Below are 22,526 nucleotides of genomic sequence, written 5' to 3'. Positions count from 1 at the left end.
ATACGCACACAGATGCACAGATACACGTCTCCTGTGAGATATCTTTTCACTCTGTGACTATCAGTGCATTTGAGAGAGCTTTGAAGCTCTGCTGTTGTGGTTTGGATCAGTAAGGGTCAGAGAGTGTGGGTGTATCGTAGATCTGATGTTACAAGGCATCAGTACATTGTATACTTGTACACAGTGTATACGTTCATATGCAACCCTAAAAGTTGCACAGATCTGGGCCCCAGATGTCAGAACAGTGCAGAAAACTGAGCATTTTTGTGGTACAGTCACAAGTGATTTATCCAGAAGTTATGAGTCCACAGAGGTGTTTTTTTTGGTTTTGTTTTTTCCTGATGTCTCATCTTCATCTGTTCATTCGTTTTGTTGTTTTTGCTTTTTAAGAACAAGAAGAGCAGCCTGCCTGCCATTTGCCCTGGGCTGGATGATGTAGCGCCAGTAATTTGAAACATATGAACACTCAGAAGTATTTCTGTGACAAGAAAGCCGCAGTTAAATCGGTTAATTTGTCCTACTCGGGCGTGGCTCTTGTCTGCAAATGGGAGCATTTTTAGAAAATGGGAAAGCCTGTTGTCCCTGTTGTGTAACACAACACTCTCAGAAATAAACAATTAGAGAAGTAAGTGGCATTGATTAGGGCAGTTTCATATTGCTGGGTGCTGCACGCTGATCTACAGCAGCAGCAGCAGCTGTGGTTGGCTGAAAGAAGCATGCCAGGTGAGAACAAACAGTGAAAAGGCAAAAAGTAATGAGTTTGGTCCACTTTCTCCTCCTGTCTGCAGGTTTGGAGGGGCGCCCCCTCATGGCACGGCCAGAGACTGTTGTGTTCCTCTGCAGCTCCAGAGGGTAAGTATTCCCTTCCTACTGCATCGTTAACCTGACACGCTCACCAGCAAAAATCCAGACGCAGCACTCGTAGCTGAATGAGAGGTTTCCCTTCCTTTTTTTTTTTTCAAAAAAGGAGAAAACCCCAAACAACAATGCGAGAAATTCTGCATCAGCTGGAGAGTAGAGGCTCATTTGGAGTTAACAGGCAGAAGTCATTAATGTGGAATCAGTCTCGGGGTAGCATCTGCTTGTCTGTGTGAGAGGCGGGAGTGATGGAGAGTGTGAACAGAGGGTGGAAGAGAGAGGGAGCAGCACTGCAGAACAGGCTGAATTCATTTAAAAGCGTGCCTTAATAGTTGTAGGATTGTAGTAAAGATAGACATGGGATCCTTGCACTTTTAACAATTCTCCTGCGATGACAGGATAAACGAGGACAAAGGGAACGTGTGCGGGAGAGGGGGGCACTCGGGGCAAAGTGTCACTGTAATGAAGAAACGGTCTTAAAATGAAACGTCTGAACCTTTAGTGTCTTTTAAATGGGACACCTGGAAAAGAAGCCCGGCTGGCGCTGCCTGTGCCAGCTGAGCGTCCTTCATTTCTTGGTGTGGACCTGGGCAGATATCTGCTGATTCACTGCAGTGGGCCTGTGCAGGAGGCGGAGGTTTTTGGGTGCAGTAGCAACAAGGAGGCTCGGATCATATCTCCTATGGGCTTGCAGCCCCCTTGCCTTGATTCATGTGTCTGTCTTTAGAGGCCCCTCAGCATGATAATGGTATAAGCTGCACAGGCTCATTACAACAGTAGTTTGGTTATGGACCAATAGAGCCATATTACAGGCTTATATTAGCAGAGAGTGCCAGTGAGCCGAGTGTGGGCTCAGCTGTTTGGGACAAAAGTGATGGAAGAAAAAAGCAGGGTGTACAGATGGCACCGAAAACGCACAGAATCCTAAACTTGAACTCAGTCCCAGGTACACTAAGTGATTCCATCTTTTTTCTCGGCTGTGAAAAGTTAAAAAATTTCGTCTGAATAAACTACGGTGTTTACCTCGAGGCCTTTTAATTCAGCCTCACCACACGCGCATGATTTAGAAGTCTTTCAGGCTTTTATGTGGGAATAAGAAACATCAATAGTTGGCTTCAAAGAATCATTGGCAGTCCTGTCAGGAACAGGTTCGCAATGTTAAGGCTGTATTGATTCTCCAGAACAGATGGCCTGAATAGGGCTTATTTTGGCAAACCGCAGCGAGCAGTGTATGTCTTTTAGTAGCTACTAGTCCTGTGTTGATTACTGACAAATGGTAGATGTGCTAAACCAAAAATTAGGTACTAAGAGTAATAAGATTTTTTTGACAGCAATGCCATTATCTATTGTGCATAGACTCAATTGTTAATGCAGCTCTCAGTACAACTATTTTACTATCTTATGTCAAGAATTGAATAAAAAAAAGATTTTCATTGACATGCCGTCATTGTTGATGGTTACAACCAAGTTTGGATGCATGCATTTACAATAACTTGGAAATGATCGTTAATTGGAACCAGTTATCGAATTCCATTCCTAATCACAACTTGGTCAACGCACACGTCCAGTCAAAGCATGCTGTCTGTGGGAACCCACCCCTACACTGCCTCCGAATTCGTACCAGATAATTTCAGCCAATAAATAACTGTTGATGAATTACATTGACTGCAGCGTCTTATTGGATACGTTAAATGGAGCCAGTGTTCTAATATGGCAAGATCTGTTAATGTTTAATGAACGATCACTGAGTTTTATGTTTAGTGTTGTGATGCGCCCAGTTAGGGCTACTGTGACGCCCTTCCGGATAACCACAGTCCAGTGAGCAGTTAGACAAAATGCTCTTGTTAGATAACCTTTTTTTCCCAAGGTTTCTATGTCCATATATTGGACCAATTGTTGCAACCAAGTTTTGTTGCAGTGCACTTAAGTTAATTAGATACTTAGTATCAGAACTCTGACTCCATACCACTACTTTGCTGGGCAAACTGTTTAATGCCAATATATCAAACAGGCCACAGATGGTATCATCTAGATGTTTTGTAGTGAGCCATGCAAAGTAAACCAAGAATAACTAGACTCCTGCTTCTCATTAACGCTTCTTAGCCTTTCTGTAACCTCATTTTATAACCACAGTTCCAAAGGAGTTGGGACACAGATGCAAATCTCATGAAACCATATTTTTATTCACAATACGTCATAGAAACATATCAAATGTCTTGAAAAAATTCGAATGGGAGCAACAAAACCCTGGAAAGGTAAGTAGTACTAAAAGAAACAGCTGGAGGAGCATTCTTCAGCTAATTACCAGCAGGTCAGTAACATGATTGGGCATAAACAGAGCATCTCAGAGATGCTGAGTTTCTCAGAAGAGGTTAATGAGTCCTTAAAAAAACTGCACCTACAAATTTCAGAATAATTTTCCTCAGCGTGAAATTGCGATATCTCATCATCTGCATTATATAATATCATTAAAAGATTCATCCTGCATCTCTGATGATATGTGGGTGTTAGTGCTTGCACATCTGGAAATGCACCATGAATGCTCAAAGGTATACACAGGTTTTTGCTCCATTCTGGGGAAGATCTTGTTTAATTCAGCAAGATGATGCTAAACTGCATACATACTGTAAATCATTTCATTCTGTTTTTACCATTTTACTCAGCATCCTAATTTTTTTGGCATTGAGGTTGTGCAAGATTACTGCTTTTGTGACGTTCGACCCGTCCCTATTTTCTTACTCGCGACCCCTACAGAGGTGACGGTGGTGTATCAGAATGGGCTGCCGGTGATCTCAGTCAGTTTGCCGTCCAGACGAGAGCGCTGTCAGTTCACCCTCAAGCCTCTCAGCGACTGTGTGGGAGTTTTCCTCCAACAGCTCCAGGCAGAGGACAGAGGCATCGACCGGGTCGCCATCTACTCTATGGGTATGCTCACACACACAAGTGAACAAAACCTCATAATCTTTAGTTGCAGTACCTTTTTGTTGCGTAAGCCCTCTCTTATTTCCTCCCCATTTCTCTTTCTCTTCAGATGGGGCGAGGGTTGCCTCCTCCACAGGAATAGACATCCTGCTGCTGGATGATTTCAAGCTCGTTATTAACGACACCACGCACCTCGTGCGGCCACCGAGGAGAGGTGAGAACCGGCAAAGCCTCTGCTGTTCATTGTTAGGCAGATTTCAATCATAGCGTGTAACACTGCGACTGTGGGTGTGGCAGGTGTTTTGGGGGTTGCAGTGATCATGGTGATAGGTGCTTTAGCATAATAAGAAGCACAACCACTGAAGCCTGAAATTCTTGTCTGAATTCTGCCTTAGGGGGCGTCACAAATAAGAGGAAGTCAGGATTTTATTGCCAGCATGTGGGAAGCCTGTTTATTTATTTGCATTTGTGTGTTTAACTTCAGAGCTGTTGCCCCACGAGGAGGCGGAAAAGTTGAACGATGTCAAGTTTCTGGTGCAGCAGCTCTATACCACGCTGCGCATCGACGAGCACCAACTTAGCAAAGAGCGTCAGCTAATTGGACGACTGGAGGACCTGAACTCACAACTCCGCCCTCTAGAGAAGGTCTAACTCTCTTAACGTGTTTTGGAGTGCTGTAATATTGAAATTTGTGCTGCTACAAGACGATTAATCTTCACCACAACATCAGGGAACTTGAAATTAAGTGACCTGCATGCTTTTATTTAATTTTTTCATGGGAGACAGGAAGCTGTTATGTAACTAGTATAGCATATCACCCCAGTCACAATTCACACGACATGGCTAATATAACTAAAATGTTGTTATTCAGTTGTTACTTGTGTACTGAAGGGAATTACTGACCCAATGGAAAGTAGTTTTATGTGCTCCGCTTGTGAACGCATGTGCGGTTTCTGTATTATCTCCTGTGCAGGTGAAGGAGGAGTTGAATAAGAAGGCAGAGCGACGCACCACTTGGGTGTTGTGGGGTGGCATGGCGTATATGGCAACCCAGTTTGGTATCTTGGCCAGGCTAACCTGGTGGGAGTACTCCTGGGATATCATGGAGCCGGTCACCTACTTCATCACTTACGGCACTGCAATGGCCATGTATGCCTACTTCGTTCTAACACGTCAGGTAAGACCACAGTCTTCAAACTTGGATAAAGATGTAAAGGCCTTAACAAGGTGTAAACATGAAAGCTATCCCAGGATCTAAGCATCCATGTTGGAGATTCATACTGGTGGAAAACCAGGAGAAATCTGTTTAGCAACCTAATAATGGTTTGAATGCTGCAAAGCAGTGGATTAAATCTGAAAATCAGAGTGAAGGCATGAAGCGAATGGAGTGCCTTGGATGTGTTTCTCTTTTTTCTCGATCTATGGAAATGCCATCCAAAGACAAACTCAAACAGATGTAATAGGCATTCAGGCAGTGTTCCTGCTAAATATTTTTACATTCTGTTAACCACTGAAGTCACTTTTAATAGAAAAAAGTTAAGCTTTGATAGAACCTGATCAAATATGTGGATTTACTCCTTTTCCCTGCTGATTTGTTTTGTTAATTAACAATCATGCACTGTTGCCTGACAAAAAGCATGGAAATAGATTAGATCTATTCATATTATCGTATTGAAAGCCTTTTTTCTAGTCTACACACTTGTTGTGTTTTTTGTGCTTTCGCTGTACCAAAAAGTGTGACTCATTGTAGGCCAGTTATGCCGAAAATCTGTTAAGAACCACCCAGGAAATCATCACACTTGTGAAATTTAATGGATTTTTAAAAAACGTTTTAAAGCCTGGTGACATCGTCGCCCTTCAGAAATGTGTTCAGCGTTCATAAAATTACCATAAATTTTTAAATCCAAGGACATGGAGCCAATTTGATGTTGGCTTTCTCACTCCTATTGAAATGAGTAGGTGGAAGGTTTCTGATAAACTGGGTCCTCTTACACACAGCTCTGACTGCGTGTCTCTGTAACCTGCAGGAGTACGTTTATCCCGACGCCAGAGACAGGCAGTATCTGCTGTTCTTCCACAAGGGGGTGAAAAGGACACGCTTCGACATTGCGAAGTACAACAAGCTGAAGGATGATATCGCTGAGGTATAGTTGCTTGGTTGAACGCTGGGTGTTTTGTAATGTAAAACCAGCGCTGCAGTCGCACTGGGGATTCACACATTTTGCAGTTCAGCTCCTGGATTTGTTGTGCCACGGGATACATGCGGATTTGTACCACCCCGCCACATTTTATTTATTTATTTGAATTTTCACTTCCCTTATCTTCCTCTCTCACTTTCCATCCTCTTCAGGTGGAGTTAGATCTGAAGCGTCTACGGGACCCGCTCCAGCTCCAGCTCCCGATTCAGCAGCTCACCGACAGCAAAAATTGATGGGAAGAGTGACCTCCCCCTCGCTCAGCTCCTGCAACCCACTTTTTTCCTCTTCTCTTCTGCTGTCCTACACCCTCCTCCCTCTTTCCCATCCATTCCTCTTAGAGTCCCCCATCCTTGCATCCCTCCCGCACCCGATAATCCCATCCCTTTATTCTCTGACGGAGGTTTTTTTTCCTTTTCTTTTTGGGTTCTTCTTTTTCTTTTCCCGACTGGAACCTCTAGTCGGAATTGCAAGCAAAAACTGCTAAAAGGCGAAAAAAACAGGATGGTGAGAACATCAAGAACTGAAAACGTCTCACAGCTGATGGATGCTGAGGATGATGGAAAAGGAAGATGATGACGATAGCATTAAATTGGCCACTATGGATATGCCTCAAGTCTCCAGAGGGACAGCCGGCAGGTAACTCCAGAGGCGAAACGGGAATTACTACACCTGTAGAACACAAGGAACACGCAGCAGGGGTAGCTGTGTGTGTGTCTGTGTGTGTTGGCAGGACTTTCAGGCTACCTTGGGACACTGACCTTGGCTGCCCTGCGGGTTACCACGGCGACGCAGTCCTTCTATCTCTAGCGGTCAAACTGTCGACACACACGCCTCCTCTTGGACGGGGCAGGCTGCGAGGACACGTTTACAAGAAATCCCGACCGCAGTCACGCCATCGGGAAGACCTTCGTTTTTCCTGTGGCCGACTCCTGCTGCCTCTCCCTCTCGGAGCCGCGCCTCCTCCAGGTGACGGACAGCTGTCACAGATTGACCTTCGTCAGGAGTCCGTCTCCACTCGCAGGATGCAGGATTGAAAACGCCTCATATCCTCTTCCTGTTTTAACGCCCTGTAGCGGCCCAGCCTGCGCAAGTATGACAGTACTACCGACAACAACATCACTGTGTGTTCTTTTATTCCAAAAAAACGAAAAAACAAAAAGAAAAAAAAATGATAAAAATATTTTGGCACTTTTTATTTTGAAAGCCATAGTATATTTGTTATGGAAAAATATGAATATATATGTATACAATCAAATAAACCAGATGACCAGAGGCTAGTTTTTTCAGTGGGGGGAGGAGCTCTCATACAACAAACCTCTTTTTTTTTTTTTTTTTTTTTTTGGCATCAAACAGCTCATCTTACACCCTCTAAAGATCTCCTGCCATGAAGGAAGCCCACTAACAGTCCAACGCACACTTAGTCGCATACGCACACACACACAAAAAGCATCGCCCTATATGCAGTACATACATAAAGCTACCAGTTTTTATGCATTTTCATGGCAAATGCACACTGTATATGCCACAGTAACAGCATTCAGGGTGGCTATAAGGCTCGTTTGCATGGCTGCCAAGGGGATTGGGGGGGAATCCAAATACAAGGGTGCTGTTTGACTTCTTTAATTATCTGAATGCAGCAATTGCTGTAGAAACGCTTAACATAACAGCAAGGTTGAAATCTTTACCGATCATTGCCTCAGACAAACTTACAAGCATGGTAATACACTTGATGAACTGGCTTCTACAAAAACTTCCTTAATAGCTAGAGGTTTTTAGAAAACTCCTTGCAGCTCAGTAACCGTTGTCTCGCCATCTTGTGTTTTTTTTCTTTCTCTTACCAAATGAAATCACAAAATAAAAGCTCCATCCAACAACAAAACAAGTGTCATGGCATTGAAGACATAGAGGTTTTCTCATTCAGAAACAAATCCAGAGTGTTCTCCTCCCACTGCTGCTGTAATGCCCCTCCCTCCCTGCTCCCTTGATGGCAAGGCGGGGTAGACTGCATGCTGTGGTATGCCCTCAGTAGAAATCTGTGAATGTGTAGGAGCATTATTGCAATTTTGTACTTAATTGGACACCTTTCTTTTGCACATTTGCTAAAGAGTCATCCACATCAAGCTGAAGTCTTATTCAGAGGTTGTACAAGCCATATATTTATGTTGTCCATTTTTATTTAGGGGGGATGGTCATGGAATAAACCTTTGCCAGGTTCACATATAAATTTATGTTCAGGCCGAGGATTGGTGGCCTTTTCTTCCCCCCATAATCATCTCTATAGCTTCTCAAAGCCAGTTATCTTCACTTCTGCAGAGGGGAGGCACGCGTGGACTTCAGCTCCAGATCATCCTGTGCCTGTGTGTGAACAGTTGGCAAAATCCTACTGATGAGATGCTTGTGTTAAAATACAGATTTTATATTAAAATGCATGATTTTAGGGTCAAATCAAAGGTTAGGCCTGCAGATCTCAAGGCAGGATTTTTAGTCGAAACTGTTACCGTGTGTGTGTGTGTGTGTGTGTGTGTGTGTGTGTGTGTGTTTTACCTCCCAGGGAAAAGGTGCCTTTTGGATCATTAATTATTTAAACTTTTTTGACAATGTAGCAATTTGGTGAACGGCAACATGATACATGATAGGAAAAACTATAAGAAGAGAAAGTTAATCTCTCTTTTTTTTTTCCACGAAGAAGGGTTAAATTTCACTCTGTGGAAGTGGAAATCAATTTTTTGCTGTGTGTGTGTCTGTGTACATGAGTGTTTGTTTGAACCTGCATGTCTAGTGCACGCAGAGCAAAAGTGCACATCACCATATTCATGAGTCCTTTGCTCCTAATTGCCGCTTGTCAATAGCGCTAAAAATCAATTTGGCCCTCATCCCTTTTTACGGCCGTCATCAGCTTTAAATTTGTCTGTCCTGAACACACGCACACACACACACACACACACAAAGAGAAAATGGTGTTTCCTTGGAGATGTTCTGCAGAAGGTGAGAGTCCTCCCCTCTGCTGTTTCTACACAACAACTCCCTCCATCATCATCATCGTCGTCACAGCCTCCTTTTTCTTTTTTCATGCCATCCACCGTTTATTGCCTTTTTTTAAAAACTTTTTTTAAAACGATATATCAAATATAGGGAAACTTTATTCTAAAGAGGGTGTTGCATGAATGTATGTTTACATGGGAAATATGTTAAAAAAAATAAATTAAAAAAAGATGATTTATCAAAATAACTGCAAAGATAATTTAAGAACGTTGTTTGTAGAGATTCCTAGTTATAAAGGGCAGCGGGCGGGGTTGCGTCTTTAGAATCTGCCCTGCCAAATCTGATTTAAATCCAGGCCAACCAAATGCTCAAAGCCCATCTTCACCTTGTTTACTCCCTTAAATCCCTTCCCTCAGCTCCCCAATAAATGGAAAAAACCCACCTATAAAAGAGGTTTTATGACCTCTCGTCTTGGAGTCCAAAGTAAAAGTGGCAGATGCATTCTCTTAGCTTATTGGGGGCTATCTCCGGTTCGTATCCCTCCTGTTACTCTTTTTCATCAACCCCCAGCCTTTTTTCTTCTCCAAAGTCACATTATTACAATGTTTTGAATTTGTTATGTTCTAAATTTCTTGTTTTGTTTCTTTGTTGTGTGGGTGTGAGCACTTACAATAAGATTCGTTTTAAATGCCTGAAGAATTAAGCAGATTATTGGGTTGAAAATGATCTCGTACTTCATTCTGACCTCTTATTTACTTTTTCTTTTCTCCTGTTGACATGATGCTGTAATGTTGGCAAAAAAAAAGCAAAAGAAAAAAAAGGAAAGAAAATGTAAAATCCTGTATCATTTATGAAATATGTATAAAAGAGAAATGTAATTCAATTATCAATAAAATCCTTATCCAGTTTTTGGAACCAGTGGTCCGGTTAAAATTTGTGATTAATGTGTAACGCTGCCGATGTTTACAAGGAGAAGCTTTCCAAGGTCTCGATGACTTCCCCAGACTTTCCTTGGCCTTCAGCCCTTCCTGCACAGGACATCCTATGAGATAGATCTGAGAATCAACACACTCTTGTTTTTATTTTTGGTGCTTTTTCAATCTTGTTTTGATCATTAGAGCAGAAAAGGAATCATTTCCCTTGAATAACCCGAGAAAAGCCATGAGCCATATCGCTGTGTGGTTACACTTGGGTGCATCCCTGCTTTAAGCTAAATGCTAATGACAGCAGAAAAACACACTCACAGTGACCAATGTGAGTGTGAGTTCAGTTGTTGACATTTGACATATAACTTCCTGTCTGCTCACAAGTAAAATACAGCTAAGGTCATGGTCTCAATAGTTTTGCAAAACATCTTGGTAAAAAAAAAATTCATCCAAATGAATCATTAGACCTGTCACAATTGTCTTGAGAGCAAACTAAATGTGATCTCTAATCTTCATGACCCTTCTGGTCAGTACCTAGCTGCTCATTTAGTTAAAAATCCAACAGGTCAATCTCAGCTAAAGGATCATAAATGGGATTTAGTGTCAGGAACTGGATCCGGCAGTGCAGCTTTAACAAAACTGACCAACTCACAGAGGTGTGTGGTTCCTTATCAAATTCTTCTGCTTATTTGTTTTGAGTCGTAGGGAGGTTTTGAGACTATCCCAACTGTCATAGGGTAAGAGGGAGGGTACACCCTCGACGAGTCACCAATCTGCTCATCTGCGTCCATGAATGGAGTTCATCCATTCATCATCAGTAACTCAGCTTGCTTCATCCATCCTACGGTGAATTTGGAATCGCCAGTTAACCTAACGTCATGCATGTCTTTGGACTGTGGGAAGAAGCCAATGTACCTTGAAAGAATTACACAAACGGGGAGAAAATTCAAACTCGACATAGAAAGCCCAGCCTGGAGTTGAACCCCGGACCTTCTTGCTGTGAAATGACCATGCTAACCACCATCATGCCACCCTCTTTAACGCCATAACATTGAAAATCAAGCCTAAAAGAAAGCATTGATCCTTAAGGCAAAGGCAAAAGCAAAGTCATGAAGTCAAACTATAGTAACTTATTCAGATTATGACTCCGTTGTCCACATATAAGCCTAAAAATCTGGCCTTTAAATAGGAAAAATTAAGAGCATTACATAAAGGAGCAAATGAGGTTTTATAATACATAAAAACATATAATTTATGAAACTCCTGCACTGTTCTAAAATACAATGCTGATTCAGTCCATTTGTTCCCCAGAGACTTGCAGCCAGGAGGACTAACGACGTCTTACTTACAGAGCTAAGTGTTCTGACTCATTTCTTCTAACTACCTCGTGGATTAATGTCTCCACTGACTTAATTACATAATGAGACACAAAAACTGCAAGCCTCAGGTTGGCTTCTGCAGGTTTTAAATGAAAAGGGCAAAGCTGTAGATACTTTTTTGGCCTCCACTGGAAAACCTACGAGCACACGTTCACTCTGCTGGATGAGTTTGTCCTCACCAAAGGTCTCGCTGCGCTAAAATTTGAGTGTGCAAACCTCGCCATCACCACCTTGAAGTGAAAGATGCTTCAGCGCGACGCTAAGCAGTTTAATCAGATCGGTTTAACGCTCCTCGAGATTAGATCATCACTCGTTATTTCAACGAGCTTTAAATCAGGAAGAAGACGTGTCTCAAGCTCCAATCAGAAAACATGTGTTGGATATTTTAAAGGCATGTGCAGTGTAAAAATAGTTTTCTGATGGAAACAATGGGAGGATGGTCCTGTTACTGGATTTGGGGAGCAGAAGGTCAGGGATTCAAGGTGAGAGAGGGACATGATAATGTGACAAAGATAAGAGGTGACTATTAAAAACAGACTTCCTCAAAAAGATGAATCAGAAGTGCCGCAGATACACAAACACACTCAGGCCTGAGCTTGGATCTTCTAACCAACAGCGAGAAAGCAGATCATGATTTTTTTGGTAATTACCGGTCTGGCGCTGGAGATTCTTGCAGTTGCAGGTGTAGGTAAGTGGATTATGCAATTTTCTATACTTCAGATACGATAAAATTACCTTTATTAGTCCCACAGGTGGGAAATTTGTTTCGTTACAGCAAAAGTGCAAAGTTATGTAGCAGAAATTAGAATTACTTACGTCCAAAATAAGCAGGTATGTCTATAATAAAAACGTTTTTGCTGTGATTAAAAGCAAAGTGAGTGCGTAATGGTCAAATTTAATGGTCAAGCTGCCAAAAGCATTACTGTAGTTTTTACATAAATCTAAAGAAAAGGTCAGATAAGTGCAGTTTTTGGGTACTATTTTCCGCTGTGGATTTATACACATTTAATGCTCTGGTGAGTTTTTAAGCAGAGTAGCAGTGTTACTGGAAAACCAGGCGCAGAGCAATAAACGATGTCGGGCTTTGGCCACACAAGAAGTTGTTAGAGTGATCAGGTCATTCTTGTTTTGTCCACACTAATAAAATATCACTAGCTGTAACCTTTAACCAAAAAAAAGTGATATTAAAGAGAGTAAGTTTGTGCACTGTTGCTCTTCATCTTCATTTGTACAGACAAGATCAGGTCAGACATGGCTCCATATTCTCCCCAAAGCCTTATTAAGTTATTCATGCCCCATCTGGAAGATTTAATGCTCCCATTAGCATACATCCGCATGAGTCAGCTATGTCCTTTGCCCCTTCTGTGCTGTTGGAGCCGGGGCACACTTGGTCAGTCGTACGTCTCTCAGAAATGGCCATTAATGCTGTCAGAAGACTCAGACTGCGGATTGATCTGTCTGCTTTTACTTGAGCAGCGTGGTGACAAGATGTACTGTCCATTAGTTGGCGGAGGCCTCACAAAATTAGACAAATAGCACAGTCTGCACTGTACTGTATGTGTTTGCCTTCACATCTCCGGTCAGCTTCGTTCTGTCAGGTGTCACACACAAAGCCATGGTCTGTCTGTTTATTCAGCCCTGCGAATACTGTCTGTTAAACCCTTCTTTTCCTCTCATTGCCCACTCCCTCATGCTGTCACCTTTTGTTTTATGTCTGCCCCTTAATTACACTGTTAAAAAGGGCATGAAGGAGGGAAATACTATTGATCGTTTTCCTGCACTTTGTTTATTCTCCCTGGTCAGTCGCTCTCTCTTGATTCTGCTGGCAGTAGTGAAAAGAGTCACTACTGACAGAACTCATTGGCTAAAGAGGCCTTTGAGGACAGCTTGTTGGCTTTTAGTCCAATTAAGGTGTTTCCATCTATCTGGCCAATCCAAAGCTTTCATGGTAACAAATGGTCAAGTGGGCAAAGTACCTAATGGTGTTAACTTGAATTCAAATATACAATAAAGCGTGCGCCAAAGCCTCTTTCTGAGCCTTTATATGCCAAACTTCTTTCTCAATGATTCATCATTTACATTTTAAATGTATTTAATTTACCACATTTATCTCACTTTTTAAGGATCTAATCATGTGGTGCTTATTTTCTCCCTTCCCACCACCCCGCCTCAGTCTTGGACCCCTGCTCTGCGTACATCAGCTTGAACGAACCGTGGAGGAACACAGACTACCACGTCAACCAGTCATCCGGCGTGCCCCTGTGTGACAGCCACGTCTCCGGTGAATGGTATCGCTTCACAGGCATGGCTGGGGATGCCATGCCCACCTTCTGCATCTCCGAGAATCAATGTGGCACACACGCCCCCATTTGGCTCAATGGCAGCCACCCAAAGCTCCATGAGGGCATCATCACCCTGCCTGTCTGCGCCAGCTTCAGCAACAACTGCTGCCAGTGGAATGCCAGCGTGGATGTGAAGGCCTGTCCTGGAGGATACTTTGTGTACCGCCTGCCAAGGCCGTCAGTCTGCTTCCATGTGTACTGTGGCCGTGAGTGAGCATGTCGGATGTGACATCTGTTGGTTCGTGAGATGCTTTTTTCAGTAGCCTGACTTTGTTGTTTTTGTGTGTTGCAAAGATTTCTACGATATTTGCGATGAGGCCGATTGCACGGGTCCCACGTGTCCGCAGTCTGACTGCCGCTGCGCCCCTGGAAATGTCCTGGGACCAGACGGACAAACATGCCTGGGTGAGACATGCAGAGAGGGAGGAAGTGGAGGGGACAGATAAGTTGTGCAACAGACAGAGATAAGCGAGGGAACACGGAAGACAGATAGGCTGGAAATGTTTCATAGAAAACAACAAGAAAAATCAATCCAGCTGGATTTGCAGTCGGTTCACCCAACTGTTTTATTTTCTAATTAAGCTGTTCCTATGTTATTCCTCATTTACTCAACATAATATCCAGTGGCAAGTAGGGTGATGATTGCTGCTCTATGTAAATGGTAAATGGCCTGTATTTGTATAGCGCTTTTACACGTCCAGTCATCCACCCATTCACTCTCACATTCACACACTGGTGGAGGCAAGCTACAGTTGTAGCCACAGCTGCCCTGGGGCAGACTGACAGAAGCGAGGCTGCCATATCGCGCCATCGGCCCTTCTGGCCAACACCAGTAGGTGGTAGGTGAAGTGTCTTGCCCAAGGACACAACGACCGAGACTGTCCGAGCCGGGGCTCGAACCGGCAACCTTCCGATTACAAGGCGAACTCCCAACTCTTGAGCCACGATCGCCTATGTATTTATATCACCTATAGCACAATCATTTGTACAAGACATTCATTCACAAAGAGATTGGTATACCAAGGTATAAAGTATACAAATATAAATATATTAATATTTAAGTCTTATCTTGTGTGTTGGTTCACTCATATCCCCAAATTGTTCAACTGGTAATCTTTCTCTTAACTATTTTCACTGTTCATTACTTATTTTTAATGAGCCTATCACAACTTCTTTAGAATATTAATATTAAAATAAAGCTTATTTTATTTTAAGGAGCAGAGCCTGATTTAAAAAAGCAACAGAAGCAATCAAACATTTTAAAATACTGATTTATGGTATACGCTCAAGGTGAGCATCTGCAGGTGTACGTGTGTGTGTTTGTGTGTGTGTGGCATACTGGGGCTTAATGATGGTTGACAGGCATGCTAGGGTAGCCTGGCCAGTTTGAAATTTACCATAATCTCATTATTCATCCATCTACCAAATCTGCCAGTCCTCACCTCAGTAATTACTCTCTCATTTCTTTATTCTGGCTCACTCTTTCTTCGCTCTCTTGCACTCTCACTTTTGTTTCACCGCACACTTTTATTTCATCCATCATTATTTCTTTACTGGGCCTCTCAGGATTATAAATGCAGGTTTAAAGTCCTTTAAAGTTGATGTATCATTCCTAAGTGGATGGCCTCAAGGTGATACACTCCACTCTACCCATCTGCTGCTCAGTTATTTAAAACAAAAATCATCTGATATTAATATCTGAACCTGTGTGTGTGTGTGCTCAGATGTGAACGAATGCGATCAGGGCAACGGTGGCTGTGCAGAGGTATGCGTGAACACCAAAGGCTCTTGGCGCTGTGAGTGCGGACGAGGCCGTGTGCTGGATGAGGATGGACGCACCTGTAGAGGTACAAGCACAGGCGTGCATTTATGTGTATGTGTTGTACAGAGATGAGTAAACTGGACACACACACACACCTCCAAATACTCTCCTGTTCTCTGTGTTGAAGAGATAGCTGGCTGTCATGTTAACAATGGAGGCTGCAGTCATGACTGCTCCGCTCTGCTGGACTCCTATCAGTGCCACTGTCCCAGAGGACTGGAGCTGGGAGAGGACAAGCGCACGTGTCAAGGTGTGTGTGTGAGTGAGAAAAAAAATGGTAGATATTGGTGATAGATAATCAATCGGGCAAAAAAAGAAGCAGACGTGAAGATACATGTTTGGATTTATCTCATCTGATTTTTCAGCAGAGATATGAGGTGAGTGCATTTCTTTAGGTCATAAGTGACGTCTTTATTATTACTGTTGTCAGGGACGATCTATAATCATATTTGAAGAGAATAACATGATTGGCCTTTTCTAGAGAGCCTTTTTTGAGAATCAAGAAAAATTGTCTGTTGTCTGTTTGTTGTTTTTTGGAGAAGACTCCAAAGAAAAAAACATTTTTATTATGGTTTATTGAGCAGATTAAGTTTTTGATTAACAGTTCACTAGATAATAAATCAAGAAAAACATGTTATTTTAAGTCAGAATGCAAAAACATTCATTATTTTATTCTTGATTTATTTCTCAGTGATCAAGCACTAATGTTGTCAAAAGAGTACAAACAAAATCAAGGCTTTTGTATTTAAATCTCTTGAACAACAGTTTGCGAAAACATAAAAGGAATGATGCTGATATTCACAGTGGGGGCGCTGGAACCAGCAAATCTTTGTTTATGGAAATATGATGTAGCACAGCATCACATGTTCAGAAATTTCCAGCAAGAAAGTGATAAATCAGTAGAAACTACTAAGAAAAGTTAAGCGGCCACTAGTGGTAGAATGAAGCAGTGTCTTGGGGCGGCTGTGGCTCAGGAGATAGAGCTGGTCGTCTACGTATTGGAAGGTCAGTAGTTCGATGGGTCATCCTGGCTCCTGTAGTTGCTCCTTGTTTTTCTGCTGATAGAACTCGGGCAGCTTGCTTTTACTGGTTTCTGTATCATTACTTCTCGCCACAGGACATCATACTGTGTGATGTGGCATATGTTGTTGTATAATAATCACACAACTGTGAGATCATTTTAAGCAGCTTTTTGTTGTTTTATCCATGTAATAGTTGGCGATTTCTGTTTTATAGTGTTATAAAGAATCGGTGATATCTTTGACTCCCCCCTCTGCAGTTCCTGTCCAGTGTGATTCCAGCTCTATTACAGTATCAGTTCCTAAGGACCTTGTAGGCGGCCTGGAGCTCTTTCTCTCCAACTCATCTTGTCGGGGTGTCTCCAATGGCACACACATCAACATCAACTTCAGCCTCAAGACATGTGGCACAGTAGTTGAGGTCAGAGGAACTGGGGTGGAATTTTTGATAGAATGTGCCCTGGGTGAAATATGTAAGCCTAAGGCTTTGAAAAATGAGCAGTGCACTTTAATATGGGTTGCTCAAGCTTGTTACTAACTGAAAAACCCATTAATGTAATATAAATGTTCGTTCTCAGGTGACAGCTAATAAGATTGTAGGGACCAACCTGGTGACAGGTCTCCCAAGGAGCAGCCCAGGAAGCAGCGGGGACTTAATAGTCCGCACCGGCAAGTTGGTGCTCCCAGTTACCTGTGAGTTCCCCAGGGAATATCAGGTTTCAGACGGATACCAGGCAAGCCAGCGCAACTCAGCCCTAGAGCTGGAGGGCCACAGTGAGGGGGTCTTCACTTTCTCCCTAGAGCTTTTTAAGGATGCCCAGTTTTCAGAGGCCTACCGCACCCCACCCCAACTCCGCCTGCATGACTCCCTCTTCTTTGGGGTTGAGCCTAAGGAGAGAGTGGATGGTCTCTCTTCCCTGGTGGAGAGCTGCTTTGCTACACCGGGGCCCAAAGCTGACCAGGCCCTCAAGTACTACCTCATCAGAGATGGGTGAGTGTAGGTTTCATGTTATTTCATTTCATATATAATGTGAAATGTGCCTTATTTGCTTCTTCAATTAATCACTGTCTGTTTTGCAGCCCTCTACTGGCCAAAGATATAATGCAATAATCTACTTGAAATTAAAAATTGTCTTTACATTTGCAGGCGACAGATAGACAGATAGATGTCTGAAGAAATAATCAAAACAATCAGTCTGGTGTAAATAGCCACGCAAACAGATTTTACTTTATTTGAGCAGATTTTTAAACATGTTATTAATGGTTTTGTGTTATAAACTAAACTACTGTAGTACTGCTTATTTATAGTACTCACTTCGCTGACAATTTCATACATGCTGTGAACTCCTCAGACGGAGTTCTGTCCACCGTCCCTGTTTAGGACTGAATCTCAGCGATAAGCCTGACAAAACCAAACATTCACACTTTTTATGCAGAGTCGCTCCTAGAAATGTGCAGCTAAACTGAACTGACCATTTAAAGTGTGACACACACACACACACACACACACACACACACACAGAAAAGAGGTTTCTGCCTTGCTAACAATAGAAGTGTATTGAGTTCCAGTTATTGTAGTAAATGTCATCAGTATGAGATCCCACTGCTGTATCTTATAAAGGTCTTCTTGGCATCAGGTGCTCAAGTTATCGAACCGGAAATCACTCTTTCAGCTGAAAAATGTCACTCTGTCTTGTACGCTGACTAGTTCAGAAAAAAATACAACACATAGTTTTGGGTAGAAAAATGGAAACAAAATTTTTAAAATGTATGAAACACGCTTTTTTTTCCAGTGAATGCAGAGTTTTCCTCTGCAGACCCAATAGGTCATCACTAAATCTATATTCATGTTTGCCAACAAATGCGGCAGGCTTTCAGGACCTTGAAGCATCTAATCTCTTGATGAAGTGCCTTGTTAGAAACATTTATGGATCTCTGTTTACTGCATTAAGATGCATGTGTGACTCTAGTTTCTCTCTTTGGCTTCCTACGCAGATGTATTGCTGATGAAACAATGACACAGTACTCGTCAAAGGACCAGCTCTCTAAGCACTACCAGGTCCCTGTCTTCAAGTTCATTGGCAAGGACAACCGAGTGAGTAAAAGGAGCATGCTGGGAGCCAGCTGGCGAATGTGTGTGGGCTTATGCCTGCATAGCTCTACACTGCAAAGACTGTATTAATAGACCATGTGAATTAGCAGAATCCTTTACACTGTGAAGGCAGTCTCAAAATATCAAAACAAGCTTGCTTCCTCTGTTTACAGCAAGTGTTCCTGCACTGCCAGGTGCTAGTGTGCCGGGCAGGAGACTCCCGCTGTGCTCAGCGCTGTCGGGGACGCGTCCGACGGGAGGTTCAGACGGATGAACCTCAGGAGCAGCACGCATTGAGCGCAGGCCCCATCATTATCCTGCCTTAATCATGGCAATTATACAATGCTATCAACACAAACATCAACAAAAAAGCCATGAAATTAAACGATCAGCACAGTTGCATTTAAACTGAAGTGAACACTTTATGGTTTTTCTCACTTTCTGTCATACGTACACTATTTGAGTGGCGCTTTTCCAGATTAAACATGCGTAGAGTTTGAGATAATAAAGTCAGCGTGTCAGTGTTTGTGCACGTAATCCTTATGAGCCAAAAGCTCAGCTCTTAGACTGTGCTGAACATTCAGTTTCAGACTTATTTTGTACTCTTGTAATTTGTAAGATGTCAAAGAAAGAGATACCCAGCTCTGGCTATAAGAAAACCTCACCCACCTTCTACACCCACCTTTTTTTTTTTGAGAAGAAGCCAAGCAGAAAAAAGATGGTTTAAAGAAAGAGGAGTTAAAACAGCTTGAACTGACAATTGGCACCAAGGCCAGTTGTAAGATGAATAAGGATAATTTCGAGCAGCTTTAGTAGAGTCCAAAAATAAAAATATAGAGATGTACATAAGCATGATGGAACCCCTTTAAAAAGGAATCGTCCAGTTCAGTTGAACTGGTAATCCGGAGAGTAAATAAATATAGACATAGACACAAAGAAGCCAACTGCACTGTATATATGTGTATACAGCATGTCCTTTTCCTTTAACTTTTATTCTCATTAACACATCATAACAAGTTTGCGTCTGTTGGACTTGCAGCACATTATGCTGACCTTAAAGTGAATGACATTTCGATTAAAAAGCGAGAAAGGCGCCACACATCACTCATAACAGCTACAACAGGAGAGATGCTTTTCTGGGTCACACTTTCAGGCATTTCCCAGGCTTGATTACAGCTTAGAGACTTAGTGGATTTATGGAAGTGGTTTATTTCTCACCCCATCTCCAACTTAAAACCCCCCCCACCCCATCTAAAACATCTATAAGATGCCTTCTGACTCATTTGCTTGGTGTAATTGATGAGGAGCACGCCACACATTACAGTGTGCTGGGAAAGAAATATCAGAACCCTGCGTCTGGAAATTATGCATAAGCTTCATCACTCCGACAATTAATCTGGAATTAATCGTGTCAGTTTAGCTGCAATTAGTCTTTAATGTATTCATAAAAATAACAAATAACTGGCAAATAACTTACATCAAGCATTAACATAGTAGGCATTAGATTTACATGACACTGACTTAAGGTTTGAGCAGCTTGACAAATTTAAGATAGCAGCACACAAGGAGCCTTGAGCACCACAGTAATTATCTGGTGTCTTTCTGTCTAGAGGAAATTAATCCAGTGACAGTATCCTTTCTATCTTCCCGTCACACACTTTGTTTGGAGTCATCAAGTAATTTATGGTAATGGAGTCATAGAGTCAATTGGCCTAAAATGAGGAGCATGGCGAGTGAATATGCACGAACAATTGTGAATAAATCCAAAGAAATTGTTCACTTAAATTCCTCTTTTATGTCTTTTTCTCTGGCCTCTGAATCTTGAGAGGGCTCTTGTGAGGCATCTCGTCTATGAAAGGAAAAAAAAGAAGCCTATAAATGCACGCTATGCGTGTGAAAATGTGACTCTGTTAGTTGTCTTCAAAAGCACACAGATGATGTCCATAGTGTTCTGTGTCACAGTTCATCCCTCTCCTCTCCCTCGCAGATACACGCTGCCCTCTGGCTGTTCATGTAAGGTCTGCAACCAAGAGTCCAAACTGTGTTGTAGAGAGCGTCTGCCATCGATTCACAGGCTAGGAGAAAAAAATATGAGAGAGGAGGGACGCTGATTTATTTATTTTTTCTACTTTGACACTTGTGGCTATGCACAGGCAGGAAGAGGGGAAAGTTAAATATCTCACCTTGCACTTTCGAAACAAACCCCAGACTCTTCTTAAGGTCAGAGCAGATGTCATGCAGGCACGAGCGAAACCTGGAGTCACAGTCGTACTTGCTCGTACCGCAGTTTTCGTAGCACATGTCAAGCTGGTTGCAGCACTTTGTCATAGCAGGGATCCCCAGGTCAAGCTGTGAGAGATAGATTGTGTCAGCACAGTCTGCTCAAACCGAACATGTGGCTTTTACAGCCATTAAGGTTGTTAATGATATTGCTTTGAAAGCTGTTGGTGCTATGAACAGGCAACCTACAGCAGCATTCACCTGGAATCCCACCAGAGAGGTGCTGCAGCCGTTGGGCTCTGAGAGCTGGAAGCCAGGACGAGGTTGAGGAAGTTCTCCTGAGAAAACATGGAAGCTTCATTTAGGTCTTGAACTTGACTGCGTTAGCAAACAAATTTCATGAGGCGCTCCTGTTCATCCTCAGGTGTGTATCATTTCACAGATAAGATATACCTTCTGTTTGAGAACATGTATATGGATGATTGAGACGAGGGAAAGCTAAACTCCCACTGATAAACAGATGCATTCAGGTTTCGGTATAAGAAGCCTGAGGCCCTTGGATCAATAAAGAAGTACTTTGGCTCTGATAGCAGTGGAATCGGATCTAAAAGTTGAACTAACCAAAAAATATCTAGTTAAGGAAGCATATTGGAAGTGGAAAACACAGTAATCATTTCTGAGGGTCAGAAACATTTTTTGGGGGGAAGCTAAAAACAACAATGTGTAAAAACACGTCTCCAAATCCCTTAAAGACCGGTGAACTTGAACAGAGAATTTTAAGATGGATTTTTACCATATCTTCTGCAGCGGTACTCACAAACACCATTGTGTCCACCGACCAGTTCCACCAGGGAGTCGAAGTATCCGTGCGCAGTCTGGAAACTATTTCTAATAGAGTTGAGGCCCCAGCTGCTGTCTTCTTGTTCCTGTGGTGTTTTCTGGGACTTGTTTGTCTGAACTGGTCTGATCTCATTCGCCTCTTCCCCAGAAGAAGGTTGTTCCAGGTTCTTAGCTTTCATAGCAGGGCTGTCTCCAGGAGGCCCATCACTGCCTGGCACTGATTCTTTGACTGTAGCACCTTCTGCCACCACCTGGACATCTTCTTCATGTTTGTCGCCTGATTGGCTACCCTTCACACCTATTTCACGCAGCGGTTTGTCACCAAAAACGCTGTTACCTGCGTTTGCCTCAGCTGAAGATGAATCACCTACTTCAACAGCAGTAACAGCATCTTCGGCAGCAACAACTGAATCAGCAGCAGGGCCTCCGTCCTCCTTTGCGTCAGTCTGGTAGTAGCCTAAAGTGGCACACGTCCCTGTGGACAGGCAGAGGAGGAGCAGGAGAACAGTCCGAAGCAGCATGGTGTCGAAGTGGCAACAATCCAAGCAGAAGTGAGCCGTCAGTAACAGGATGGGAAGAGCTTAGACTGTGAGGGACAAAAACACACTTTGCCCCGACTGACTCTGTCAGCCAGAGCGAAGACTTTGACCTCTGATTAGATTCCGGCAGACAGCAAAGCATTCCCTCATGTCAGGGGCAAAGGTCACCCTCTATCAATCCAAAGAAAAGCTTCAATGATTACACTAATTCTCTGTGATTATTTATCAAATGAGTACTGTCATCAGGGCTTTCTGCACACAGTTATAATTGAATTTCTTTTTCTTTTTTGATAAGCCACGTGGAACTTGAACCTAGAGGAAAATCTTTTCATGATTCCCGTTAACGCAACATATTTAAGGAAATACAGCATTAAATAGAAATCCTAT

The 22,526-nt window shown here is 42.7% G+C and overlaps 3 protein-coding genes across 5 annotated transcripts in view; 2 read left to right on the top strand and 1 right to left on the bottom strand.

Moving 5' to 3' along the window:
- Window positions 1-9,875, top strand: part of mcu (mitochondrial calcium uniporter) — a 60,805-nt gene extending 50,930 nt beyond the window's left edge. For both annotated transcript variants that reach the window (XM_006800832.3, XM_006800831.3), the window contains exons 3-9: window positions 789-852; window positions 3,613-3,783; window positions 3,890-3,994; window positions 4,265-4,425; window positions 4,754-4,957; window positions 5,808-5,924; window positions 6,131-9,875. In XM_006800832.3, the coding sequence (XP_006800895.1) occupies window positions 789-852; window positions 3,613-3,783; window positions 3,890-3,994; window positions 4,265-4,425; window positions 4,754-4,957; window positions 5,808-5,924; window positions 6,131-6,211 (903 nt within the window). In that variant the 3' untranslated portion in view covers window positions 6,212-9,875. The remainder of the gene's footprint in view (window positions 1-788; window positions 853-3,612; window positions 3,784-3,889; window positions 3,995-4,264; window positions 4,426-4,753; window positions 4,958-5,807; window positions 5,925-6,130) is intronic.
- Window positions 9,876-11,826: 1,951 nt separating this feature from the next.
- Window positions 11,827-19,227, top strand: oit3 (oncoprotein induced transcript 3). The gene is made up of 9 exons (XM_006800833.3): window positions 11,827-11,953; window positions 13,439-13,813; window positions 13,902-14,012; window positions 15,332-15,454; window positions 15,557-15,679; window positions 16,709-16,869; window positions 17,027-17,439; window positions 18,444-18,543; window positions 18,714-19,227. Exons 1-9 carry the CDS (start codon window positions 11,896-11,898, stop codon window positions 18,864-18,866), a joined length of 1,617 nt encoding a protein of 538 aa, XP_006800896.1. The 5' UTR covers window positions 11,827-11,895; the 3' UTR covers window positions 18,867-19,227.
- Window positions 19,228-19,504: 277 nt separating this feature from the next.
- On the bottom strand, window positions 19,505-22,243 carry pla2g12b (phospholipase A2, group XIIB). Of its 2 annotated transcripts, none has more exons than XM_035912093.2 (4): window positions 21,554-22,243; window positions 21,010-21,098; window positions 20,724-20,889; window positions 19,505-20,615 (listed from the first exon to the last, which is right to left on the bottom strand). In XM_035912093.2, exons 1-4 carry the CDS (start codon window positions 22,119-22,121, stop codon window positions 20,497-20,499), a joined length of 942 nt encoding a protein of 313 aa, XP_035767986.1. In that variant the 5' UTR covers window positions 22,122-22,243; the 3' UTR covers window positions 19,505-20,496. The 2 variants fall into 2 exon arrangements, with proteins under 2 accessions (XP_035767986.1, XP_006800893.1); XM_006800830.3 differs by having other exon boundaries at window positions 21,022-21,098; window positions 21,554-22,241.
- Window positions 22,244-22,526: the final 283 nt, after the last annotated feature.

This window comes from Neolamprologus brichardi, chromosome 13 (assembly GCF_056152115.1).
Source record: "Neolamprologus brichardi isolate AB-2024 chromosome 13, ASM5615211v1, whole genome shotgun sequence".
In the NCBI taxonomy this organism is placed as follows: Eukaryota; Metazoa; Chordata; class Actinopteri; order Cichliformes; family Cichlidae; genus Neolamprologus; species Neolamprologus brichardi.
The sequence above is the reverse complement of the archived record's forward strand: the minus strand, read 5'-3'. Positions and strand labels throughout refer to the sequence as shown.